The sequence below is a fragment of the Macaca mulatta genome, chromosome 19 (genome assembly GCF_049350105.2).
Source record: "Macaca mulatta isolate MMU2019108-1 chromosome 19, T2T-MMU8v2.0, whole genome shotgun sequence".
NCBI lineage: Eukaryota > Metazoa > Chordata > Mammalia > Primates > Cercopithecidae > Macaca > Macaca mulatta.
In genome coordinates, this window is record NC_133424.1 from 63059370 (window position 1) to 63083669 (window position 24300).

At 54.7% G+C, this 24300-nt stretch overlaps 1 protein-coding gene and 1 long non-coding RNA gene across 2 annotated transcripts in view; one reads left to right on the plus strand and one right to left on the minus strand.

Annotated features, from left to right (window-relative positions):
* Window positions 1-24300, minus strand: part of SHANK1 (SH3 and multiple ankyrin repeat domains 1) — a 59452-nt gene that overhangs the window by 5052 nt on the left and 30100 nt on the right. The window contains exons 18-23 of the mRNA XM_015124667.3: window positions 23483-23618; window positions 23143-23223; window positions 22287-22355; window positions 21785-21903; window positions 7704-7800; window positions 1863-4962 (exon numbers count right to left, since the gene is read on the minus strand). Coding sequence (XP_014980153.1) covers window positions 1863-4962; window positions 7704-7800; window positions 21785-21903; window positions 22287-22355; window positions 23143-23223; window positions 23483-23618 — 3602 coding nt within the window. The remainder of the gene's footprint in view (window positions 1-1862; window positions 4963-7703; window positions 7801-21784; window positions 21904-22286; window positions 22356-23142; window positions 23224-23482; window positions 23619-24300) is intronic.
* Window positions 9495-14093, plus strand: LOC144337260 (uncharacterized). Its single transcript, XR_013410114.1, has 2 exons — window positions 9495-9680; window positions 12561-14093. It is a non-coding gene; the product is annotated as an uncharacterized LOC144337260 (long non-coding RNA).

Here is a 24300-nt window from a genome sequence, read left to right on the forward strand (position 1 = left end):
AATGGGCTCGAATTCTGTGGCAATGCAGCTAAGTGGCTGCTCTGGGAAACATCTGCATCATCCTGTATTTCCCCATGTAGAAGTTGCTGGGCTCTTGTTCGAGGCCTCCCCTCTTCCCCCATCTCATGTTACAACAATAACCCATATTAAATCCTCTTAAAAACTCTTTGGGCTGGCACTAGGCCATCCCCGTTCTGCAGAGAGGTGGATTCATTTGCCTAAGATCACCCAGGTGGAAAGTGCAGGGCTGGGACTGGAAGCCGAGAAGGTGGGCTCTAGAACCACACCTATGACTGCATCCTGTCTTGAACCACACTGGCTTCAAGGGACTTACAGATTTCAGGGACTGTCAGAAAGAAGTCACAGCTCACCAAGGAAACAAATATAAGCAGGTCTCACTCCAGTCTCCTTTGTTAATAACTTTTTCTTTTTTGAGATGGAGTCTCACTCTGTCATCCAGGCTGGAACACAGTGGCGCGATCTTGGCTCACTGCTACCTCTGCCTCCCAGGTTCAAGTTATTTTCCTGCCTCAGCCTCCTGAGGAGCTAGGACTACAGGTACCCACCACTACATCCGACTAATTTTTTGTATTTTTTTAAGTAGAGATGGGATTTCACCGTGTTAGCCAGGATGGTCTCTCTCTTCTGACCTCATGATCCGCTCACCTCAGCCTCCCAAAGTGCTGGGATTACAGGCATAAGCCACCATGCCCAGCCTGTTAATAACTTTTTGTTCATCATGGGATGTAGGTTGTGATGGTGATGGGAGGAGACAACAGAAGCTACTGAAATAAATGAAAATGTAAAGGCTGGACTAGGTGGCTTACACCTGTAATCACACTTTGGGAGGTCAAAGCAGGAGGATCACTTGAGCCCAGGAGTTTGAAACTAGCCTGGGCAACATAGCTGGTCTCTACAAAAAGCTTAAGAAAAACTGGCCAGGGCCAGGCATGGTGGCTCATGCCTGTAATCCCAGCACTTTGGGAGACCGAGGTGGGATGAATCACCTTAGGTCAGGAGTTCAAGACCAGCCTGGCCGACATGGCAAAACCCCTCGTCTCTACTAAAAATACAAAAATTTGCCAGGCGTGGTGGCGGGCACCTGTAATCCCAGCTACTCAGGAGGCTGAGGCTCGAGAATTGTCTGAACCTGGGAGGTGGAGGTTGCAGTGAGCCGAGATTGCACCACTGCACTCTAGCCTGGGCAATAGAGCGAGACTCCGTCTCAAAAAAAAAAAGAAAAGAAAAGAAGAAAAATTGACCAGGCATAGTGGCATGCACCTATAGTCCCAGAGGACTGCTTAAGCCCAGGAGTTTGAGGCTGCAAGTGAGCCATGATGATACCACTGCACTCCAGCCAGGTGACAGAGTGAGACCCTGTTTCTAAAAAAAAAAAAAAAGAAAAGAAAAGAAAAAGAGCCAGGCATGTTGGCTCATGCCTGTAATCCCAGCACTTTGGGAGGCCAAGGTGGATGGATCACCTGAGGTCGGGAGTTCGAGACCAGCCTGACCAACATGGAGAAACCCCATCTCTAGTAAAAATACAAAATTAGCTGGGTGTGGTGGCACAAGAGGCTGAGGCAGGAGAATCTCGTGAACCCAGGAGGCAGAGGTTGTGGTGAGCCGAGATCGTGCCATTGCACTCCAGCCTGGGCAACAAGAGTGAAACTCCATCTCAAGGAAAAAAAAAAAAAAGAGAAAAAAAAGAAAAAAGAAAGTATCTGTGGAAGCATGCTTCTGCAAGAGCAGACTCCTGCCAACCTGGTTTCTGTTTCCTTTCTGCCACCTTGAGACCCTAAAGGGACACAGCTATGCCATCAACCCCTCTGGCCTCCCTTGTTGGCCACCAGCCCCCCGCTTACCTCTGCCGCTGCAGGGAGGAGGTCCTCTCCGGGACATAGCTGGCTCCCCCGTGGTGGCTGTCTCCGCTTCCCACGCTGCCTCCTCGGGCCCAGGGCAGAGCGCCACCAGCTGCCGAGGAGCCCCCAAACTGCTGAAGCTTGGAGCTGAGTTCACTGATGATGCTGGCTTTTACTGTGGCCAAGGCTGAGGCCTGAGGCTGGGCCAGGGGACCAGGCAGAGGTGGTGGCGGCGGGCCCGGGCCCTCTTCCCAGGGCAGCAGCTTCCGAGGCAGAGAGGAGGCCGTCGGCAAGGGCACCGGTGGGACTTCTGGCTCTACAGCCACCGGACCCCCAGCCACGCCTGCCGTGGGGGGTCCTGAACAAGCACGCAGGGCCAGCAGCCCATCGGTTCCAGCCCCTGTCACCGAGACGGTGGGGCTGGTGGGGGTGACAGGGTCTCGGAGTCCCCCACTGGGGCCAGGCCGCAGGCCTCCGCTGGCTCCTAGTGCCCGGCCCCGGAGCTTAGAGGGAGTCATGAGCTGAGGAGGGTATGGCGGGCCGGGAGTGCCGCTGCCCCCAAAGGCCTGGCCGTCCAGGTAGGCCACATAGGTGTCCAGAAGCTCCGGCCCACTGGCCACACCGGCCCCACCCCCGCCCCCACCCCCTGCGCTGCCACCACCTTCGGCAGATAGGCTGCTCAGCGTGGAGGCACTGCTGATGGTCTCCAGCGGGTGGTCACTGCTGCTCCGACTGTCCACCTCCTCAATGCCAGAATCCGTGCCAGGCGGAGGGTCTGGGCCGGGCTGTGGGGCAGGGGGAGCCGGTGCTGCTGGGGCGGGCGGGCCTGGTGGAGGGGGGTCCCCAGGGGCGGCGGAGGCCCCCTGGGTCAGGGTGGCCACCTCGCTGTCATAGGATGTCAGGCTGGATGCGGTGGAGTCCAGGGTGGGAGGGGCTGCGGCCACAGCCGGGGGTGGCACAGGGGGTAACGGGGTGGCCGGGGCAGGTGGGTCGGGCAACGGGTGGGGAGGCCCAGGCGTGAGGGGCGACTCCGGCTTTTCGAAACTGTTGGAGAATTCCAGGGGCGGAGGCAGCGGTTCCACGAAAAGGAATTCGCCATCTTCCACATCCACCGAGGGGGCGGGCGGCGGCAGAACCAGCAGGGGCAGCCCGTTCTCTTCGCTGGCCCTCGGGGAGGTCGGGGAGGGAGGCACGGACCGGCGTGGGCTGGGCGGCGGGACCCCGGGTCCGTCCTCCGAGGGGGGGCCCCTTCCGCTCGTCGCGGGGGCCCGGGGCTGGCAGTTTTCAAGGAACCGCACGTGCAGCGGCAGCCGCTCGGGCTCTTCGGGGGCTGCGGACCTCCAGGGCTTGCTCACTCCAGGATGCGGGGCCGGGGGCTCCGTCCCCAGCTGCAGCAGGAGGGGCCCCACCCCGGGAGCGGTGGGCGGCAGGCGGTGTAGCAGGGAACGCCGGGCGGCGGGCGGGCTGGCTGGAAGGGACTTCTCCTGGCTGCCCAGCCCGGCCCTGTACCCCAGCTCCCGGCGCGCGGGATCCGGCGGGGAGGCCCCCCAGAGACGCAGCACTGGCTCGTGGTGGGCGTGGGGCGAGTGGTGGTGCGGAGGGGGCGGCGGGGCCTCGTAGCGGGGCGATGGGGGCCTAGGAGGGGGCTGGGGGGGCCCGCCGCCCTCCGAGGACTCCTTCAGCGCTCGCTCGCGGGCGGCCAAGGCCAGCCCCAGCGGGGAGGCGGGATCCAGGGCCTTGCCGGTCAGCGGGTGCACCAGGGGTCGCGGGGGCAGGAAGCTGGTGAAGGCGCTGCTGCCCCCGCCACCCCCGTAGGCTCGGCTCCCGGCCCCGTAGCCGCCGTAGCCCGCGCCGCTGCCCGCAGACTCCAGTCGGAGGTAGGGCTCGGCGGAGAACATGCCCTCGTCGATGGATTTGGAGTGGCGCAGCCGCGGGCCCGGGGCCGCCCCTGTGCCCAGCCCGCCGTCTCCGCCGTCCTCGTCCCCCGCGTCGGTGGAGAGGAACAGCGTGGAGCGCCGGCGCGCCTCATTCTGCCAGCCCCCCTCCCTCCGGGCCGCCCCCACCAGGGCGGCCCCGAACTGGCTGGTGAAGTCCAGCGTGGCCGGGCCGCTGGGCGAGGCGGGGGTGGGCACGGGCGAGGGGGACGGCGGCACGGGCGACATGGCCGGGGCGGGGCTGGGAGAGGAGCCGCCGCCGCCGCCGCCACCGCCTCCCGCAGGCTCGGGCTGGGTGGGGGGCTCCGCCTCGGTGCTGCTGCCCTGGCTGCTGCGGCCGCTGCTACTGGTGGATGGGGCCTTGATGATGATGGTGGGGATGGGGATGGAGTTCTTCTCTGAGGGCGCGGCCACGGCGGGCGGCGGCTGCGGGGAGGCCGGGGACGTGGGCGACGGCGCGGGCGGGAGGCCGCCGCCCTTCTGGGGCTCGCCTTCCACTTTGGTCTGTTTGACCAGCGGGCCCTTGCGGCCGCGGCCCGAGCGGGCGGGCACGTACATGGCTGCGCTGGCCGCCCGCGGGGGCAGCTGGAAATAGCGCAGAGCCGGGCCCTGGGAGGAGCCGCCGCCCCCGCCCGCGCCGGCGTGATGCGACGGGGACGGAGCCCCCGGGGTCGGGCTGGGCCCGCCGCCCCTCCAGCCTCGCAGGCTGGGCTGGGGCCCCAGAGCCAGGCGGGGTGGAGGGTCGTCGGGAGAGCCGCCTGTCTCCATCTCGGGAGGATGAGGAGGGTGGGCGTGGTGGTGGTGGGGCTGGGGGGGCGGGGCGTGGTGGTGGTGGTGGTGGGGCGGGTGGTGGTGGGCAGGGGGCAGGGGCCCGCTGTGGTACAGGCTCTTCTCGCGGCTCCCCACGCGGGTATCGGGAAGGGAGGGCCCGTCAAAGGATGCAGGGGAGGAGGCGGGGAGGGGGCCACCAGAGCCGGGGTTGAAGGGCCCTCCCCGAGGGGAGGGGGTGAGGCGCCCTGAGGAGGAGGGGGCTGGAGGTGTGCTATAGGGGGGTTCCGGCGGGGACGTGGTGGGTGGCGGGGGAATGTCCTCCGAACCAGGCACAGACAGGCTGCGGCTGAATTTCATGGCTGGGGGTGCTAGGTAAGGTCTGTCATCTTCTGCCGCCCCTGGGGAGATACAGAGGATCAGGGAGGGGGACCCTGGTGGAGAGGGACTCCCTGCTCCACTATCCCACAGAACCGCAACAATACTAATAACAAGAATGGCACCCCGTATATGCCAGGAACTTCACGTGGACTCGCCCAGCTCTTCCCTATTTGGGGTAAACCCAAATCTGCTTCATACAGAGGTACAGGTTGTGCACCGCACAACTGCAAACCGCAAGGTGAGGAAACTGAAATTCGGCGGAACTTCCTCCCCATGCCAGGAGGGGGCGCCGTTTTCTAATTCCGTTCAAAGGCTCAGTGAATGGTTTGGGGCCAGCAAAAGCGGCTGGAGCTGGGAAGAGATAGTCCCTCGTGTTTATGCATAGATGCGTGTTTCTTTTCACTTATATGCAGGAAAGAAGTGCAACCAGCACGTCAAAGCTGTGATTCTACAGAGAGAACCACTTATGATGAGGCTAAAGTTTTTTTTTTGTTTTTTTTTTTTTTTTGAGACGGAGTCTCGTTCTGTCGCCCAGGCTGGAGTGCAGTGGCGCAATCTCGGCTCACTGCAAGCTCCGCCTCCCGGGTTCACGCCATTCTCCTGCCTCAGCCTCCCGAGTAGCTGGGACTACAGGCGCCCGCCCCTGCGCCCGGCTAATTTTTTCTATTTTTAGTAGAGACGGGGTTTCACCATGGTCTCGATCTCCTGACCTTGTGATCCGCCCACCTCGGCCTCCCAAAGTGCTGGGATTACAGGCGTGAGCCACCACGCCCGGCCGAGGCTAAAGTTTAAAAGGGAGCGGATCTATAGAAAAAACAATCAGGTAAACGATGAGAGCCAGGTGGACCCCACACTCAGTGGGAGTGCAAGACTCACACTGGTGGACTTTGAACGCCAGGAGTTGGGGAAAAGCTGGATCCAGTCAGGGAAAAACAACTCCAGGAGGCGTGCAGGAGTTAAGTCTTTGCTTACTTCACTGCCAAGGCTCCGTCTTTGACCCTCTTCTCGCCTCTGACTACTCCCTCTCAACCAGTGACCAGCTTCATTCATTGCCTCTCTGCTGTGGACGCCCACGTTTATGCTTGGGGCCCCATCCTCAGCCCCGAGCTCCAGGCTCCTATATTCAGATACCCACACCCAGCTGGTTGTCTCACAGGCATCTCCGATTCGAAACTCTCCAACCCAATCTCCCCATCTCCTCCCCAACAGACTCTGCCCAGCCCACCGTCTCCCCCTACCACCGCAGCAAACAGCATTTCTGTCCTTTCAGGCGCTAAGACTGAAAACCCTGCAGCCACCCTTAGTAGCTTTCTTCCTCACGTCACCCACATCCAATCCACCAGCAAATCCTGTTGTTTCAAAACATATCCGGAATCCAGTCCCTTCTCACCCCTCCAGAGTCACCACCCTGGGCCAGCCACTATCATTTCCTATCTGGATAGCAATAGCTGTCACCTCTCCTCTTTGGTCCCTGGGCTTCCCAGCTCATCCCCTTCAATCTAGTCCCTTCACAGCAGCCAGAGGATTTCTGTTAAAACTGAAGTCAGCTCATGTCCTTCCTCTGCTCAGAGCCTTGGCCATGCACCCACCTCACTCAGGGCAAAGGTTCAAGTCCTCACCATGACTCCCCAGACCCTGCAGGATTGGGACCCTGTCCCCCTCTGCCCTCATGTCCAGTGCTCACTCGGCCCCTGCTACACGGGCCTCCTCCCTGTTCTACAAACGCACCAGACTCAGCCCGACCTCAGGACCTTTGCAGAAGTGGTTCGCTCTGCCTGGACTGCCTTAGCCCCAGAGAGCCTCATGATTCCCCAATTCATCTCTAGGTGTTGTTTTGTTTGGTTTGGTTTGGTTTTTGAGACGGAATCTCGCTCTGTCGCCCAGTCTGGAGTGGAATGGCGCGATCTCTTACCTTACTCTACTATTTTTTTTCACTTATTTTTTTTTTTGAGATGGAGTCTCGCTCTATTGCCCAGGCTGGAGTGCGTTGGCACGATCTCGGCTCACTACAAGCTCCACCTTCCGGGTTCACACCATTCTCCTGCCTCAGCCTCCCAAGAAGCTGGGACTACAGGTACCTGCCACCACACCCGGCTACTTTTTTGTATTTTTAGTAGAGACAGGATTTCACTGTGTTAGCCAGGATGGTCTCGATCTCCTGACCTTGTGATCCGCCCGCCTTGGCCTCCCAAAGTGCTGGGATTACAGGTGTGAGCCACCACACCCGGCCCACTCTTTTTTTTTCCATAGCACATACAACTGCTAACATATTAGATAATTTTCTTGCTTATCATCCTTATAATCCATTATCTGTCTTCCCCTGCTATAAGGCAAGCCCCATGAGGGCAGGAACCTTTAGTCTGTTTTATTTGCTGACATATCCCTATTCTAGAACAATTCCTGGCATGTGGCGAGCGCTCAGTAAACACTTGTAAAATGAATGAATGGATGGAATCTGGTATAAGAGAAAGAACCAGAAAGCTGTAGCAGGGGCTTTAGCTCACTGCATCCCCATTCTCTAGATGTAGAGCCAGAGGCCCAGAGAAGTGAAGCCACCTGCCCCAGTTCACACAGCTGGGAAGGAGGGGAGCCAGGATCATGGCCAAGTTCACCCATCTCCAAAGCCTGAACTCTCAACCCAATTTGATGAAACTATGGTCTCTCTGGAAGCAGAAAACATTTCCAAGTCCGCTTGCTTTTCCTAAACTGTCACATTCCTGGCCTCCCCCAGCCCCCACATCTCTTCTTTTGGGTGGCATACCGATAGATTTTTGCCGGAGCATCAGCCCAGGTCCTGGAGGCAGGAAAGAAGGACGCTCGTAACTTGGCTGGGCACGGTGGTGGGGATCGAAGCTCGACTTTGGGGTGGCAGTCAGAGGGGGAGAGAGAGAAAAGATAGCAGAGAGAGATCAGTGAGCGCAGAGAGGCTTGTGGCTTCACCACACGGCTGCCCCCTATTCCTTCCCTAAGCCCCTGCAGGAAGGGAGAGCAGTGTGAAGATGGTGGAAGGAGGCTGGGCGACGTGGCTCACCCCTGTAATCCCAGCACTTTGGGAGGCTGAGGCAGGACCATCACCTGAGGTCAGGAGTGCAAGCCCCAGCCTGGCCAACATGGCAAAACCTCGTCTCTACTAAAAATACAAAAATTAGCCAGGCATGGTGGCAGGCGCCTGTAATCCCAGCTACTCGGGAGTCTGAGGTTTGAGAATCGCTTGAACCCGGGAGGTGGAGGCTACAGTGAGCCAAGATCGCACCAGTGCACTCCAGCCTGGGTGACAAGAGCAAGACTCTGTCTCAAAAAAAAAAAAAAAAAAAAGAAGAAGAAGAAGAAGAAGAAGGCAAAAAGGAATTCTGGGGGAATGAAAAGCCTTGAGTCGGGGCAGGAGGGAGAAAGAAAGGAGAAGAAAGCAGATTTTCCATCGACTCTTGCTCTGCTTCCTTCCTCCAGCCACTGCCCATGTCCAGGTCCCCACCAGTGTTCTCCAGGACGGAGCAGCCTCTTCCCTCGTCTTCCTGCTGCCATCGTCGATCCCCCACCCTGTTCCGGTCTGTTTTCCACACACGAGTAAGAGGCATTTTCAAAAAGCATGCTATTGCCCCTGCTTGAAATCCCATGTCAGTTAGGAGGAGATCGGAGGGAACCAAACTCCCAGCTCTGGTCTACAAGACCCTCCATGGCAGGCATTGCTGGCACCCCTGCAGCTGCCCTCCCCCTGGATGCGGCATCCCATCCCTCTCCCACTGCTGGGAGTGTCACCTGCCTGCAGCCCTTAAGAATCACCCTCCTTCAGAGTCCCGGACTCGCCCAGTCCATTATGTGTCCCTGCTTCCTGGAGCAGCCCACAGCCCATGATTGATATGGAGGTCCGAGGCAGCACTAAAGCGGGGGTGCCCAGCCTGACCCCACGGGTTCCCACTCCAGCGAGAACCACGTCTGCTGACCTCCTTCCACAGCCCCAGCCAGTCTCCTGCACTCCCTGAAGGTTCCCCCTTAGCAAACCCTTAGTACAGGAATCCCTACCTCAGGCTCCCATTCTAGGGAAGCCCACACAAAGACGTCTACCTTGCAGGACCCAGCCTCTGCCCACATTTCCCACTTGTTCCCTTGGTCCGCCTCCACTCCTACCTCTTCCTTCTCCTCTGTCAGCCCCAGGTCTACCCTCATTTGAGAACACCTGCAAGCCCTGGTTCCCTCGGCAACAGCTTTCCCTCTTATTGTCACAGTTCCTTTTCAGTGCTAAGTTCTCCTGGCCAGACCTTCCCCGGCCCCCTGCCCAGACTGCACTTCCCTCTGTCCCATTTTCTTCACAGCATCTCTCTTCCCTAGAAACCGTCTTGTTTACTTGCTGTCTGTTTCCTCCACTAGCCTAGAAACTCCCTGAAGGCAGGGCCGATGTATCCCAGGCATCGCACCTACAGTGTCTAGGGCCCATGATGCTTTTAGAGGAAATGTTTTAATTTCTTTTCAAAGTAGAAGTGAAAGAAAAAAAAAAAGAAAAAATTCTACCCTGGATAATATTGGTCTTTGCAGCAACAAAATAATAACATTTAAACTTTTTTTTTTTTTTTCTTTTTAGACAGGGCTGGAATGCAGTGGCATTAACACGGCTCACTGCAGCCTTGACCTCCCAGGCCCAAGCGCTCCCAACCTCAACCTTCTGAGTAGCTGGGACTATAGGCAGGCACCATCACATCTAGTTAATTTTTAAATTTTTTTTGCAGAGGCGAGGTCTTGCTATGTTGCCCAGGCTCATCTCAAATTCCTGAGCTCAAGCGGTCCTCCCACTTTGGCTTCCCCAAAATGCTCAGATTTACAGGCATGAGATACCTTGCTGGCCAATGTTTTTTGTTTTTTTTTTTTTTTTTTTTTTAATGCAGAAGAGCAAAAGTGCCTAAGGTTCACAGAAATCATTATGAAACCTGCCGAGGGTAGGGTAGTGACTTTATCAGTCTCGTTTCCCGTTGAGTCCCCAGTCGCCACATAGGGCCTGCTGTTCTACAAGCATCAGATGAGTAACGGGGAGAATCAGCCAAGGTCAGACACTTAGGGGCCCGGAGTCCCCAGCTTCTGCCAGGTCTCCCATGTGTCTCCCTTCTCCATCTTTGAGACCAGAAGTGCAGAGAAAGGAAACCCTCTCGGAATGAAGTCCCCACCTTTGGGATGAACCCTCACTTCCTGCACTTCCCACTGTACCCCCTCCTGCCTCTTTCCTCCAGCCATAACCATGCCCAGTTCCCTCAATTCTCACCTCCGAGACTCTGCTTGGAACATCCTTTCACTGGGCTCTGTGTTCTGCTTGGAAAAGCTCTATCATCTTAGCCCTGCACCCTGGCCCAGCTACCCCCTTCCTTTAGGACTGCAGTGCCCCTTAGAGCAGCCACTAGCCATTCAACTGTGCATTTCCGGCCAATATGGTGACTCATGCCTGAAATCTCAACATTAGGGAGCATCGCTTGACTCCAGGAGTTTGAGACCAGCTTGGGCAGCATAGGGAGACTCTGTCTTTACAAAAATAAAAATTACAAAAATTGCTGGGTACGGTGGCTCACGTCTGTAATCCCAGCGCTTTGGGAGGCCAGGGTGGGCAGATCACCTGAGGTCAGGAATTCGAGACCAGCCTGGCCAACATGGTGAAATTCCATCTCTACTAAAAATTCAAAAATTAGCTGGGAATGGCTGCGTGTACCTGTAATCCCAGCTATACAGGAGGCTGAGGCAGGAGAATCACTTGAACCCAGGAGGTGGAGGTTGCAGTGAGCCGAGATCACACCACTGCACTCCAGCCTGGGTGATAGAGTGACACTCAGTCTCAAAAAAAAAAAAAAAAATTAGCCAGGTATAGTGACACACGCCTGTCATCTTAGTTATTTGGGAGGCTGAGGTGGGAGGATCACCTGAGTGCCAGAGTTCAAGGCTTCACTGGGCTATGATTGTACCACTGCACTCCAGCCTGGATGACAGAGTGAGACTGTGTCTCTAAAGAAACAAACCAAAAAGGCAAGTGTAAATTTCAATTAATTAAAATTAATTTATAAAATTCAATTTCTCTGCTGTGCTGGCCACATTTGAAATATTCAACAGTTACCTGTGGCTGGTGGCTACCAAATTGGACAGCATAGATGTGGAACATTTCATCATCACAGAGAGTTGTATTGGTTCTAGTCCAGACTTTCCTGGGGTCTGTAACACACGCCTCTCACCGTAATCCCTCCCTGGATTGGGACTGCCTGTTTCTATGTTTGTCTCATTGATTCATTCATTCCAGAAATATTTATTGAGGACTTCCTTTATGCCAGGGACTGTGACAGATACTGAAGATACAACAAATTAGACAAATGTCCTGGCCCACAGGAAGGCCAAGCAGGCCATAAACAACATAAATTCATAAAATATAACACGGGTCAGATGGAGGTAAGGGGGAGGAGAGAGGGAGAATGTAATTTAAAATACAGGCTGGTGCCAGGCGCGGTGGCTCACGCCTTTAATCCCAACATTTTGGGAGTTCAAGGTGGGTGGATCATTTGAGGTCAGGAGTTTGAGACCAGCCTGACCAACATGGTGAAACCCATCTCTACTAAAAATACAAAAAAATTAGCTAGGCGTGGTGGCGCATGCCTGTAGTCCCAGGGAGGCTGAGGCAGGAGAATCGCTTGACCCTGAAGGCAGAGGTTGTAGTTAGCCAAGATCGTGCCACTGCACTCCAGCCTGGGTGATAGAGCAAGACTCTGTCTAAAAAAATAAAATAAAATAAAATAAAATAAAATAAAATAAAATAAAATAAAAGGGCTGGCCAGGCACAGTGGCTCCTGTCTGTGATCTCAGCACTCCAAGAGGCAGGAAGATTGCTTGAGCCCAGGAGTTCGAGACTAGCCTGGGCAACATAGCAAGACCCTGTCTCTACTCCCCAATTTGTTTTTAAATTAGTGGTGGCATGTGCCTGTTATCCCAGCTACTTGGGAGGCTGAGATGGGAGGATTCCTTGAGCCCATGAGTTTGAGGCTGCAGTGAGCTGTGATCGTGCCACTGCACTCCTGCCTGGGTAACGGAACAAGACCCTGTCTCAAAGTAAATAAAATAAGGTGGTCAAGGAAGGCCTCACTGAGAAGGTATTATTTGAGCAAACTCCTGGAGGAGGGGAAGGAGGGGGCATAATGATGTGTAGAGGAAGAGTGTTCCGGGCAGGTGGAACAGCAGGTGCAAAGGCCCTGAGGTGAGGGTGAGCCAGGCAGGCTCAGGAGGACTAGGAAGGAGGCCAGGAGCTAAAGGGCAGGAGTTGAGGTCAGACAGGTGATAGAAGGGTGGGATTGGTTAGGACCTGCAAGTTTCAGGTTTCTTTCAGATTTTGGCCACAAGGTCTCTCTGGAGAGGCTTCCTCCTATTACTCTGTTCATAACTCCCTTAACTTATGCCAGTTTGGAGTCATCATAATCACTTGCTTGCTTGTTTACTGTCTGTCTCCCTGGGCATGCAGCCCACCCCAATACTCTTTCTACTCTATTTGCTTGGTAAGAAAATGCCAATCTTATTTGGCACCTTTTGAGAGACTACACTTCCCAGACTCCTTTGCAGCTAGGTGTGGCCATATGACAAAGGAAGGCCAACCCGGATGCACAAGTAGGAATGTTGTGTGTTACATCTGGGATGTCTTGGAGTTAACTCAAGAGGCTGCAAGGTGCCCTCTTTTGCCCTTCTGCCTTTCTACCCTTCCTTGTTCCTGCTACCTGGAATGCTGGTGCAATAGCTGGAGCTCCAGCAGCCATTTTGGATTATGAGGCCAGTCTGCAGTTGGAAACATGGCGAGGATGGTGGAGCAGAAATTGAGAAGGATTCTGGGTCTTTAAGACCATGGAGGCTGCTAACCTGCCTGAGACTCCCTATCTCATACTTTTTTTTTTTTTGAGATGGGAGTCTCACTCTGTCACCCAGGCTGAAGTGCAATGGCATGATCTTGGCTCACTGCAACCTCCACCTCCTGGGTTCAAGTGATTATCCTGCCTCAGCCTCTTGAGTAGCTGGGACTATAAGTGCCCACCACCACACCCAGCTAATTTTTGTATTTTTACTAGAGACAGGGGTTCACCATGTTGCCCACTCACCTTGGCCTCCCAAAGTGCTGGGATTACAGGTATGAGCCACCATGCCTGGCCCCCACACTTATTTAACAAGAGAGAGATAAAAGCATTTTTCTTGGTCAAGTCACTATTATTTGCTTTTTCCCCCTCAGGTACAGCAGAATCTAATTCTCCTAGTCTCCTCTTTCAAATGTAAATTCTGTAAAGGAAGTTACTTTGTTTGACTGAAAAAAGAGAGAGACCTTGAGAGCCCAGCAGCGGGTCCAGGATATAGTAGGTGCTCAATAAATATTTGCAGAAGGAAGAACTCATTGGAAACAATATAAGAAGCCCTGACAAGATGTGGGGAGCAACTCCAGGACAAAATCCCAGCCTGTTCCTCTGAACATTCCCATCAAACAGCACAGAGCCAGTTCCAAGCAGGTGTCAGGAGCTGTCGCCTGAAGGCATCCCTGCTTTGACGGATTTCCTGCCATGCTGCTCTCTAAGCGCTTCTCAGCCTGCTCAATCCTTCTCTGCTTTGCTGAATATTTTTCTGACCCCCTCCCCCATCTCCTTCAGCCACAGCCCAATACTCTGCTTGGCTTTCTGTCCTGTCCTGCAGCTGTGTGGTATCAGACAGCAGAACCTTCCAGAAGATAAAGGCAGTAGAGAAGTGGCAAGTGGAGGGAGACACTCTTGTGTGAGCCATTTTGCCTGCTGTTTTTCGTATGTGTCCTCATTGGATCCTCACACCTGTGAGTTAGGGTGGATTATACCCATTTGGGTGATAACGAAAGAGGCTGTGGATCAGAGAGAAAAGAGCCTTATCCTAGAGCAGCCAGCGAGGAAGGAGGAGATTAAAGACGCATCGGAGAAAAGATATCAGAGTGGCTCAAAAACCCTAAGATAAAATGGGAGGGGTGGGAAGAGCCAGGAGAAGGGGATGTGAGCAGTCAGGAAGCACACGGGGACTGCTGAGGGGCAGAGCTGGAGAGGACACCAAGAACAGAGTCCAGGCAGGAGAGGACAGCTGGGAGGAGGGGAAGAAGGTGAGGGAAACACCTGCACAGGGTATGGGTGCAGGTGATGGGGGCCAGAGGGACAGGCGAGGATCAGGTGACAGGTGAGGGTGAAGGTGATGAGGCAGGGATCAGAGTGACAGTGGAGGGGTCGATGTGACAGGGGAAGGGTCAGAGTGACAGAGGGACCAGGGTGATGGGGGAGAGGTCAAGATGACAGGGAAGGGTTGGGGGACAGTGGAGGGGTCAATGTGACAGAGAAGGGGTCAGGTGACAAAGGAGGAGTCTGAGTGATGGAGAAGGGTGAGGGTGATAGGGTGGGGGTGAGGGTGATAGGGTGGGGGTCAGGGTGAGAGAAGAGGTAAATGAGAGACAGTGGAGGAGTCAAAGGGACAACGGAGGAGTCAGGGTGATGGGGAAAGGTCAGGGTGATGGGGAGGGGTCAGGATGATGGGGAGGGGTCAGGGTGATGGGGAGGGGTTAGGATAATGGGGAGGAGTCAGGGTGATGGGGAAAGGTCAGGGTGATAGGGAGGGGTCAGGATGATGGGGAGGGGTCAGGGTGATGGGGAGGGGTTAGGATAATGGGGAGGAGTCAGGGTGATGGGGAAAGGTCAGGGTGATGGGGAGGGGTCAGGATGATGGGGAGGGGTCAGGGTGATGGGGAGGGGTTAGGATAATGGGGAGGAGTCAGGGTGATGGGGAGGGATCAGGATGATGGGGAGGGGTCAGGATAATCGGGAGGGATCAGAGTGATGGGGAGGGGTCAGCGTGATGGGGAGGGGTCAGGATTACAAGCATTACAGGTAAGGTGTCAGGGTGATGGGGGTGTCAGTGTGATGGGGAGGGGTCAGGGTTACAGGCAAGGGGTCAGGGTGACGGAAGAGAGCTTAGAGTGGCAAGGAACTGGTTAGAGTGAGGGGGGAGCCGTGTCCCCGACAGAGGAGGGTGCAGAGTGACAGAGGAGGCGTCAGATTTGCAAGCTGACAAAAGACACTTCCATGCCATGTGGAAGAAGAAGGGACAAAAATGTGTTAGCTTGACATAAGAAGGGTCAGGGTGACAGGAGAGATGTCAGACTGACGGAAGAACCATAACAGTCTGATGGGGCATCGCACTGATCCCCGAGGGAGCACTTGAACTCCACCAACCAACGGGAGCATTCGCTCCCGCGCAGAAGGGGCAGCCAATCAGAGTGCGCAGCCTTGCATGACGTCACCGGCCGCCGGGCAGATTCCCCCTCAGTGAGTCGCCCAAAGGCCCAGGTCTCCGTCACCTCGTGGCCTGGTGCCTCAAGGGCAGCGCATGTCCTCCGGCTGACCAGTGGCTGGGGAACTCCTGCTAGGGAGGCAGCCCTGAGACGGGATAGGGGAGAGACAACTGAAGAGACAGAGATGGGGGGACAGAGAGAGACAGAGACAGAGAGAGGGAGACAAGGAAACACAGAGACAGAGGTAGAGAGACAGAGACAGAGAGATAGAGAGACAAAGGCAGAGATGGGGATAGAGAGAGACAGAGATGGAGAGACAGAGACAGAGACAAAGGCAGAGATGGAGAGACAGAGATAGAGAGACAATGGCAGAGATGGGGAGACAGAGCTAGAGAGACAGAGAGACAAAGGCAGAGATGAGGAGACAGAGAGACAGAGAGAGAGCTAGGGAGACAAAGAGACACAGAGACAGAGATGGAGAGACAGAGACAAAGAGACGAAGACAGAGATGCAGGAGAGAGGGAGGTGGGCAAACAGGGAGGGATGGGAAGATGGGGAGAGTGAGAGAGGGGAGCAGGGGCAGACAGAGATGGGGCCTAGAAGGGGGAGAGACACGGACTGAGAGATGAGAGGGGAAATGAGAGGGCGATGGGAAGCAGGAAGAGCCCGGAGAGGCAGGAGGGAGGGCAGCTCGGACTCGGAGAGGGCCTGCGCAGCCCCAGGAGGGAACCCCAGAAGCGAGGAGTGCACCTGAGAGGGAACAATGACGTCTCAGACTGAGAGACGAGAGGGCACGAGGGAGCCCTCAGTCATCAGTGGCGGATGACAAAGACAGTAGCCGAGAAAGTCAAAGCCATACCAAGGGGCAGAGGGACAGCAGAGCCCTAGGAGGAGACAGCCCAAGAGGTGCCCTGACCTAGGGTGGATCTACCGGGCTCTGCGCCCCCACTCTTCCCACCTCCTCTAGGTTGTATACAAAAGTGCATCTTTGGAGAGGGTTGAAATCTCCCAGTTTCCAAGTCCTTAGACAGTGGCATCTTTTTTTTTTTTTTTTTTTTTTCGAGAGGGAATCTCACCCTGTCACCCAGGCTGGAGAGCAGTGGCACAATCTCGGCTCACTGCAAGCTCTGCCTCCCAGGTTCAAGCGATTCCTCTGTCTCATCCTCCCGAGTAGCTGGAATTACAGGCGTGTGCCACCACACCCAGCTAATTTCTGTAGGTTTAGTAGCGATGAGGTTTCACCATGTTGGCCAGGCTGGTCTCAAATTCCTGACCTCAGGTGATCCACCTGCCTTGGCCTCCCAAAGTGCGGGGATTACAGGCGTGAGCCACCATGCCTGGCTGATAATGGCATCTTATGCAATACTTTGCTCTTGCTCACTTTTGTGCAGATCTGACCCAAGAAGCCTCGGGAGGATACTGCACCCCTGCCCCCCACCACTGCATCTAAACCGGAGGGAAGATGCAGAGTGAAGAGGGGAGAGGAGCTGAAATGGGAAATGGGGACACCGAGAACAAGACCAGACATCAAGAAAGGCCACCAAGATGCAGAAACCTCATGAAGGGGCATCTGCATTGACTCAGAGAGTGGGAAAGATAAAAGTGGCAGGTGGGAAGGAGCAGAGAAGGTGGCAGAAAGAGCCTCCAGCATGAGACGGGGGCCTGGGGAAGGCCCAGGGACAGATCCAAGAGGTGGGAGAAGAAAAGGCAAGGGGGATGTACAGGACAAATGGCTATGGGTCCTCTGGACACAGAGGGAAAGGAGGTCTCGCAGAACTCAGGTGAGTGCCTCTGAGTTTCATTTCTAGGAGGCGGGGGCAGGTGGGCAGCTGGTTTTATTACTGGCTGGTGTCTGGGCTCCTCTGGGGGTGGGGGTCTTTGGAGCTCAGAGAGTGAGCTCCCTGAGGGTTAGGCTCTTGACTGTCCTGTACCTGGGTTCATGCAGGGCAGACCTAGCACTGTGACTGCCTGGCATTTCACAGGAACTCTGTGCATTTGTCGAATTGATGAAAACAGGAGTTGCTCTAATTAGTTTATCAGAGATTTACACTCAGTCTGATGTGCTATTGTGGGGTCTCTGATGTTGCAGGGTCTCTGGAGGCATACACAGAGATCACTGCTGAGTCATGGTGGACTTTCTAGTTTCCTTTATTTCAATTAATTAAGGTATGTATTTGTTGAGACAGGGTCTCAGTCTGTTGCCCAGGCTGGAGCGCAGTGGCGCAATCATGGCTCACTGCAGCCTTGACCTCCCTCGCTCAAGTGATCCTCCCACCTCAGCACATACCATGACTGGCTAATTTTTAAATATTTTGTAGAGACAGGGTCTCACTATGTTGCCCAGGCTAGTCTTGAACTCCTGGCCTCAAGTGATCTTCCTGCCTTGGCCTCCCAAAGTGTTGGGATTACAGGTGAGAGCCACTGTACCTGGCCTATTTTCTTTTTCTTTTCTTTTTTTTTTTTTTTTTTGAGACGGAGTCTCGCTCTGTCACCCAGGCTGGAGTGCAGTGGCACGATCTTGGCTCACTGCAAGCTCTGCCTCCCAGGTTTGCGCCATTCTCCTGCCTCAGCCTCCTGAGTAGCTGGGACTACAGGCGCCCGCCACCACGCCCAACTAATTTTTTTTTTTTTTGTATTTTTAGTACAGACGGGGTTTCACCATGTTTGCCAGGATGGTCTCGATCTCTTGACCTTGTGATCTGCCTGCCTTGGCCTCCCAAAGTGCTGGTATTGTAGGTGTGAGCCATGCGCCCAGCCCAGCCTGGCCTATTTTCTATCCTGAGGGGTTCGCCATCTGTTGGGAGTTTGCTGTGTTACAGTTAATCTCATGGAATCCTCATAAGAACTGGGCAAGGCTGGCTTTAGCCCCATTTTACAGAACAGAAAACTGAGATGCAGAGAAATTAAGTAATGTGGTCCAAGGTGGCAAATTAAGTTAAAGGAAGTCAGAATTTGAATCCCCATTTGTCTGTTAATACAGAGTTTCTGGGGGATCAGGAACAAACAGAAACACCTGGGGTGTGTTTAGAGACCCAGAGAGGGAAATTCAGAAGGAGGAGAGCGTAAAATACAGATTAGGGGGTGGCATGAAGTAATGGGATTAGTGGGAGTACCTCCCAGGCTTCCAATAAATACTGAATAATTTAATGAGTGAATATGGATGGTAGCATCCTGAATCTAAGTCCACTTGGGATAATCCTGGGGCTGAAAATCTTTTAATCTTTTCTGTTTGTTTTTTAGAGACAGGGTGGTCTCTCTGTGGCCCAGGCAGGAGTGCAGTGGCACAATCATGGCTTACTGCAGCCTCAACCCCGGAGGCTCAGGTGATCCTCCCTCTTCAGCCCCTGGAGTAGCTAGGACTACAGGTGTGTGCCACCACATCTGCCCAACTAATTTTTGTATGTTTAGTAGAGATGGGTTTTCTGCCATGTTGCCCATGCTGGTCTGGAACTACTGAGCTCCAGGGATCAGCCAGCCTCGGCCTTCCAAAGTGCTGGGATTATAGGTGTGAGCCGCTGTGCCCGGCCCTGAAAATCTTTTAACCTTAGAATGATATAGGGCAGTGGTTCTCAATTAGAGGTGGTTTTGCTCCCCAGAGGACATTGGGGAGTATTTGCTGCTGGCATCCAGACGGTAGAGGCCAGGGATGCTGCTAAAATCCTACAATGCACGGGACAGGCTTCCACAACAAAGAAGTACGCAGCCCCAAATACAGGCAATTGTGGCTATTTGCGGTAGTTATGTTAATAGGAGGCTGCCACACATTTCCCTCAACCAATCAATACATAATCTCGTTTTATGCATGCTTCTGTTGAAGGATGCCTTATTTAATATACATTGTTGATTCATTCACATCCAACTCCTGGCTAACAGTGCTCTAACTCATGCCTGAATGAAGCTTCTCTAACATACGTATTTTCTCCATAAGGCACATCACGGCCTTCTCGCACTTAGGAACACTAGACAGCTCTTCAGCACCATGCTTGGGGGACCTTTGAAACACTGATATCACCACTAAAAGGCCCAAAGATGCAAAGCACGTGGCACTAAATAGACCGAGAAAAGACACTTGTTCACAGTATAAGAGCTGAAATGAGAAGGCACCCTCGTTCAGCCTTGTCTGGGAGCCCGCATGTACTCAAGATTTTCTCTGCTTTGCGCCTGTCCAAGAATAACCACAAAAACCCTTCGCATATTGATCCTGGGGTTCTAATAAATTTCAGCAAGTAGGCAAATTTGGACTTTGGTTCTGTCTGATTAGATACACACTCGATGGGAGGTCTCCGGCAAGTGAATGCAAATCTCTAAAACCGTTTCATCTTCTGTAAAATGGGAATGTGCATGTTCTCTCTTTCTGTTTCTCTATTGCCCTTTCCTTCTTAAAGCTGGTTGTGAAGAAGTTTGATGAGGAGTTATGAGAAGTTTGCTGCAGTGCAAGTGAAGATAGAAGAAGATCACAGGAGGAGAAAACAGTGTCAAAAAAAATAAGAGCCCAGGGGAGGTAGATTTGGACTCCATATAAGGAAGAAGTTTTTTTTTTTCTTTTTTCCCTTTTTTTTTTTTTTTGAGACAGAGTTTTGCTTTTGTCACCCAGGCTGGAGTGCAATGGCGTGATCTCGGCTTACTGCAACCTCCGCCTCCTGGGTTCAAGCGATTCTCTCGCCTCAGCCTCCTGAGTAGCTGGGATTACAGGCACATGCCACCACATCTGGCTAATTTTTGTATTTTTAGTAGAGATGGGGTTTCTACATGTTGGCCAGGCTGGTCTCAAACTCCTGACCTCAGGTGATCAGCCCGCTTCAGCCTCCCAAAGTGCTGGGATTACAGGTGTGAGCCACTACACCCAGCCTCCTACTCTTGATTTTTATAAAAGTACGAGACCCTCCAGAGCACGAGGGACTGTGCATAGACTTCAGGGGCCTGTGCACTTGTATAGGAAAAGAAATCCTATGTTTTCATTTTCATCATCCTCCAACAAAAACTCAACCTTTCCTCAATTAAATACGTAAGCAGCAAACCATGCTAGTTTCAGCAAGACCCATGCCTGTATCCCCAGTAGGAATCACAGATATTTCCATATCCCATCACAGTGGTACAGATTTCCCAAAATAGTGTTTATGCTCCTCGTGATTTTGAAATTAGAGTTGTTAAGATCCACCGCCAGTGTCTAACATGTTGACAAAAAAAGATGATATTATGATATCACAAATTTTGCTTTTGAAAAATATTTTGAGAACTATATTTTAGTGTAACTGGCCTCTTTTGTTAACTTATTTTATGTTATGCATTTATAAGCATTATTCTGAGGACTATGGCAGCCTGCCAAAGAGATCCATGACCCCCTAAAAGCCAAAGAACCCAGTTTTAGAGTAAATAGACTCCTGACCACTAGGTGGTGGATGTGGCCAGAGGATAGGGACTGGGCAGAGAAGAAGGAAGCGGGAAGGGAGGAGTAAGGCAGAGCATGGCCTCTGAAGGAGACAGTTGGAGGGTAAGGGGTGGCACTGGTAGGCCTAGTGGGGGATGTGTTGGAGGGAAGGCACACAGTCCAGTGGAGTGGGGCAACATCCAGGAAGGGACCAGCAGGACCCCACCAGGATAGCCAGAGCTGTGGCAGGACCATGGGTTCAGAGGGCTGCCCCTGGGTTAAAATCCCTCTTCCTTCCTTGAGCCTCAGTTTCCCCCTCTGTAAATGGGCTAACAACCTCGTGCATCTCCCAGGATGAATCTAAGGAATGAATGAGATAATCCATATAAAATTTGGTGTCTGGCCAGGCAAGGTGGCTCATGCCTGTAATCCCAGCACTTTGGGGGGCTGAGGCGGGCGGATTACTTGAGGCCAGGAGTTCGAGACCAGCCTGGCCATCATGGCAAAACCCTATCTCTATTAAAAATACAAAAATTAGCCAGGCAAGGTGGCGCGCACCTGTAATCCCAGCTACTCAGGAGGCTGAGGCAGGAAAATCTCTTGAACCCTGGGAGCAGAGGTTGCAGTGAGCAGAGCTTGCCCCAATGCACTCCAGCCTGGATGGCAGAGTGAGACTCAATCTCAAAATAAATAAATAAATAAAAATTAAAAAATAAAATAAAATGCAGTGTCCCCCAAATTATCAACACTCCCCACAGATTGGCCTCTGGTTGTGGGGAGAGGCAGACAGAGTGGCGACAGACGTGACCATTCATATTTTAATAAGTACTACGTGTTGGGTATCTATTATTATGTCGGGGAATCTCCATCCATGACATCCTTTTGCCTTCCCAGAGACCCTTAAGATGGGACGCAGAGGGACAGAAAGAGGCAGGGCAAGAGCGCAAGTATAACAGCAGGGGTGGAAAGTGGAGAGAGAAAAGGACAGAGATGGGATTTGAGGGAAAGGGGATAAGGAGGAAAGGAGGTCCTCAAAGTTGGGAGAAAGGAGGAAACCCTAGGATGCGTGTCGCCCCTCCAGGACCAGCCTAAAGCACAGGGGCATCAGGAGGGTTTTGGAAAGAGAAAGGCTCCAGGCTGGTGTGTGAACCGCCTTCCCCCTGCCAGTTCCTCCCCATACCAGGCCGCCTACCTCAGTGGCAAAGAAGCCTTTGGGTCGGTGTTTGCCCAGGGACGCGAGGCCACCGGGCCCAGGGCTCTCGCTTGCACTGATGGTCTGTTGAGCTGCGGCCAGGATTTCGTCCAGTTTGTCTAGGGGGAGATGAACAGATGGGAAGACAATGAAATGAAGTTTGCTTTGACCCGGGCCGCAGAGACCAGAGCTGCCGCCCCGCAGCTCATCCAGCACCTGGATCAACCAGGAAAGGGCAGCCCTGCCTGGGTCCAGGTGGACGGCCAGTCCCGCTTGGAGACACAATCACCAAGCCCGGGGGGCAGCACCCAGGGTGGGAAGCGGTGCGGGCAGGGAACTGGGCAGCCGTCGGGAGAGGGCGGGCGGAGGGAGGGGAGGTGGAATCGCGGCCTCTCTGGGGCAGGAAGGTGAGGGGCGCCGTGGGGCTCATGGTGGGACGGGGATGCAGCGGGTGCCGGGGCTGGGGCCCGGCAGCCCGAGGAGCAGGGCTGGGCGGTCTTACTGAGAGCCATCTGATACACGGTCCGCTTTTTCTCCATGCTGGGCACCGGCGCCGGCTGCTGCTCGTACTCTGTGGGCAAAGAACACGGATGAAGCCCAGGGAGCCCCCGGGGGCGGGGTGGAGTGGGCTCGGCCTGTGGGCGTGGCCAGCAGGTGCGGGCCGGTGGGCGTGGCCAGCGGGCGCGCGCATGCGCGAGAGGGGCAGTGAAGGGCCGGGGTCGGGGAGGGGCGAGTCCGCCGGCGGGGTCGGGAGACGGGGGCCCTCCCGCCAGTCCTGTGCCCACTCACCACTCTTCTTCTTCCAGGGGGAGACTAGCCCGGGGGAGAGGCAGTAGAGGAGCCAAGAGTTAGGACGTCAAGGGAAGGAGAGGGGCCCCCTCTCTGGAAGCCCACCTCCCTCGGGGCCCCGGGGCGAGGGGCGGTCAGCTGTCCGACCAGCCCCCTGTCAGGGGAAATGGGACGCCCAGGTCCACTCGGCCTCGTCTGGAGGGAGGGGCTCGCTTTTCTCGCTTCTTATTGGGGGTTGGGGGGAGCTGGTGGAGGGAGAGATGTTGAATGGGGCTTGGGGGTGAGGTGGGACAGAAGGAAGGAGACAGAGAGACCCGCAGAAGAGGGTACATACAGACCCTGAGAGAGACCCCAACAGAGAAACAGATACAAGAGCACAGAGGAGAGTCGCCTCTCAGACACCCCTTCCCAGAGACACACACACAGGCCAGAGTCCGACCCATGGACTGGGGACAGGATGAGGACAAGGACCCCTGGTCACTAACAACACTAACGAACTCGAGGGATGATCCAGCCCTCCTTCCCCTCTCCCCCCCGGCCCCCTGGCCTCAGCAGCCCCGCAGGCTCACCCATCTCCTCCAGCTCTGAGGTCATAGATTTGGAACGCAGGGAGATGGTTGGGGGCGGCAGCCGCTTGGCCTGCTGGGGTGCTGGAAACGTGATGAGGGGAGGCATCAGTATCATGGGGGAGACGCCTCCCCCACCCTCTACCACCACAGGGCTCCCAGGGCTCAGAGAATAGCCGATGCCAGCGTGCTGAGCCCTCCCTGCCTCAGTTTCTCCCCACAAGGGTAATGGAGAAGTAATGCTAGGGAACGGAAGGCCTTGGGCAGCAGCACCAGCCCTGGGGCTCCCGCGGGGCTGAGCCTGGTGGCAGTGGGGTGGCTGCGAGAGTGGCCGCAGGAGCACCTTTCTTGTGCACTGCCTCATCCATGTCCGGGTGCCTGGTGACCATCACCACCTTCACCATCAGCGTGTTGCCCCCTTGGCGGATCATGTTCACCACCTGTCGGTGGCCGACCTTCACCACATTCTGCCCGTTCACCTGTGGCACAGACACCCCCAGATCACACAGAGTAGACGAGGGGAGGAGTGCTTGCAGCTTCAGAGACCCCAATAAGGATGGCTCCTGCGCTGCCCTGTGCATGGGCCTCTGGGCCACGTTCCCCTCCCTCTGACCCTTCATACTACCGCCTCCCTGGGCAAGCCCGCTTTCCCACCCTCCCTGGCCCCAGGGTTGGGGAAGAGGCTCAGCCTACCCTATTCACTTCCCCCGCTCTCCCTGTCCCCAGTATTTATTTATTTATTTATTTATTTTTAAAAGACAGGGTCTCTGTCACCCAGGTTGGGGTGCAGTGGCACAATCATGGCTCACTGCAGCCTCGACTTCCTAGGTTCAAGCAATCCTCCCACCTCAGCCTCTCGAGTAGCTGAGGCCTCAGGCACACAGCACCAGCTAATTTTTTTTTTTAAGAGCCAGGGTCTTGCTATGTTGCCCAGGCAGGTCTCAAACCCCTGAGTTCAAGCAATCCACCTGCTTCAGCCTCCCAAAGCACTGGGATTACAGGCGTGAGCCACTGTGCCTGGCCATCCCCTGGTATTGTGTATGTGTTGAGGACAGCTCTGTGTCACTCTTTTGAGATGCCTCAGAGGCCTTTAGGTGGAATCGCTGGGGAAAGTAGAGGCTGGCTGGAGGGAGGGCAGGGGGCTGGGAATCCTGGTGCTAA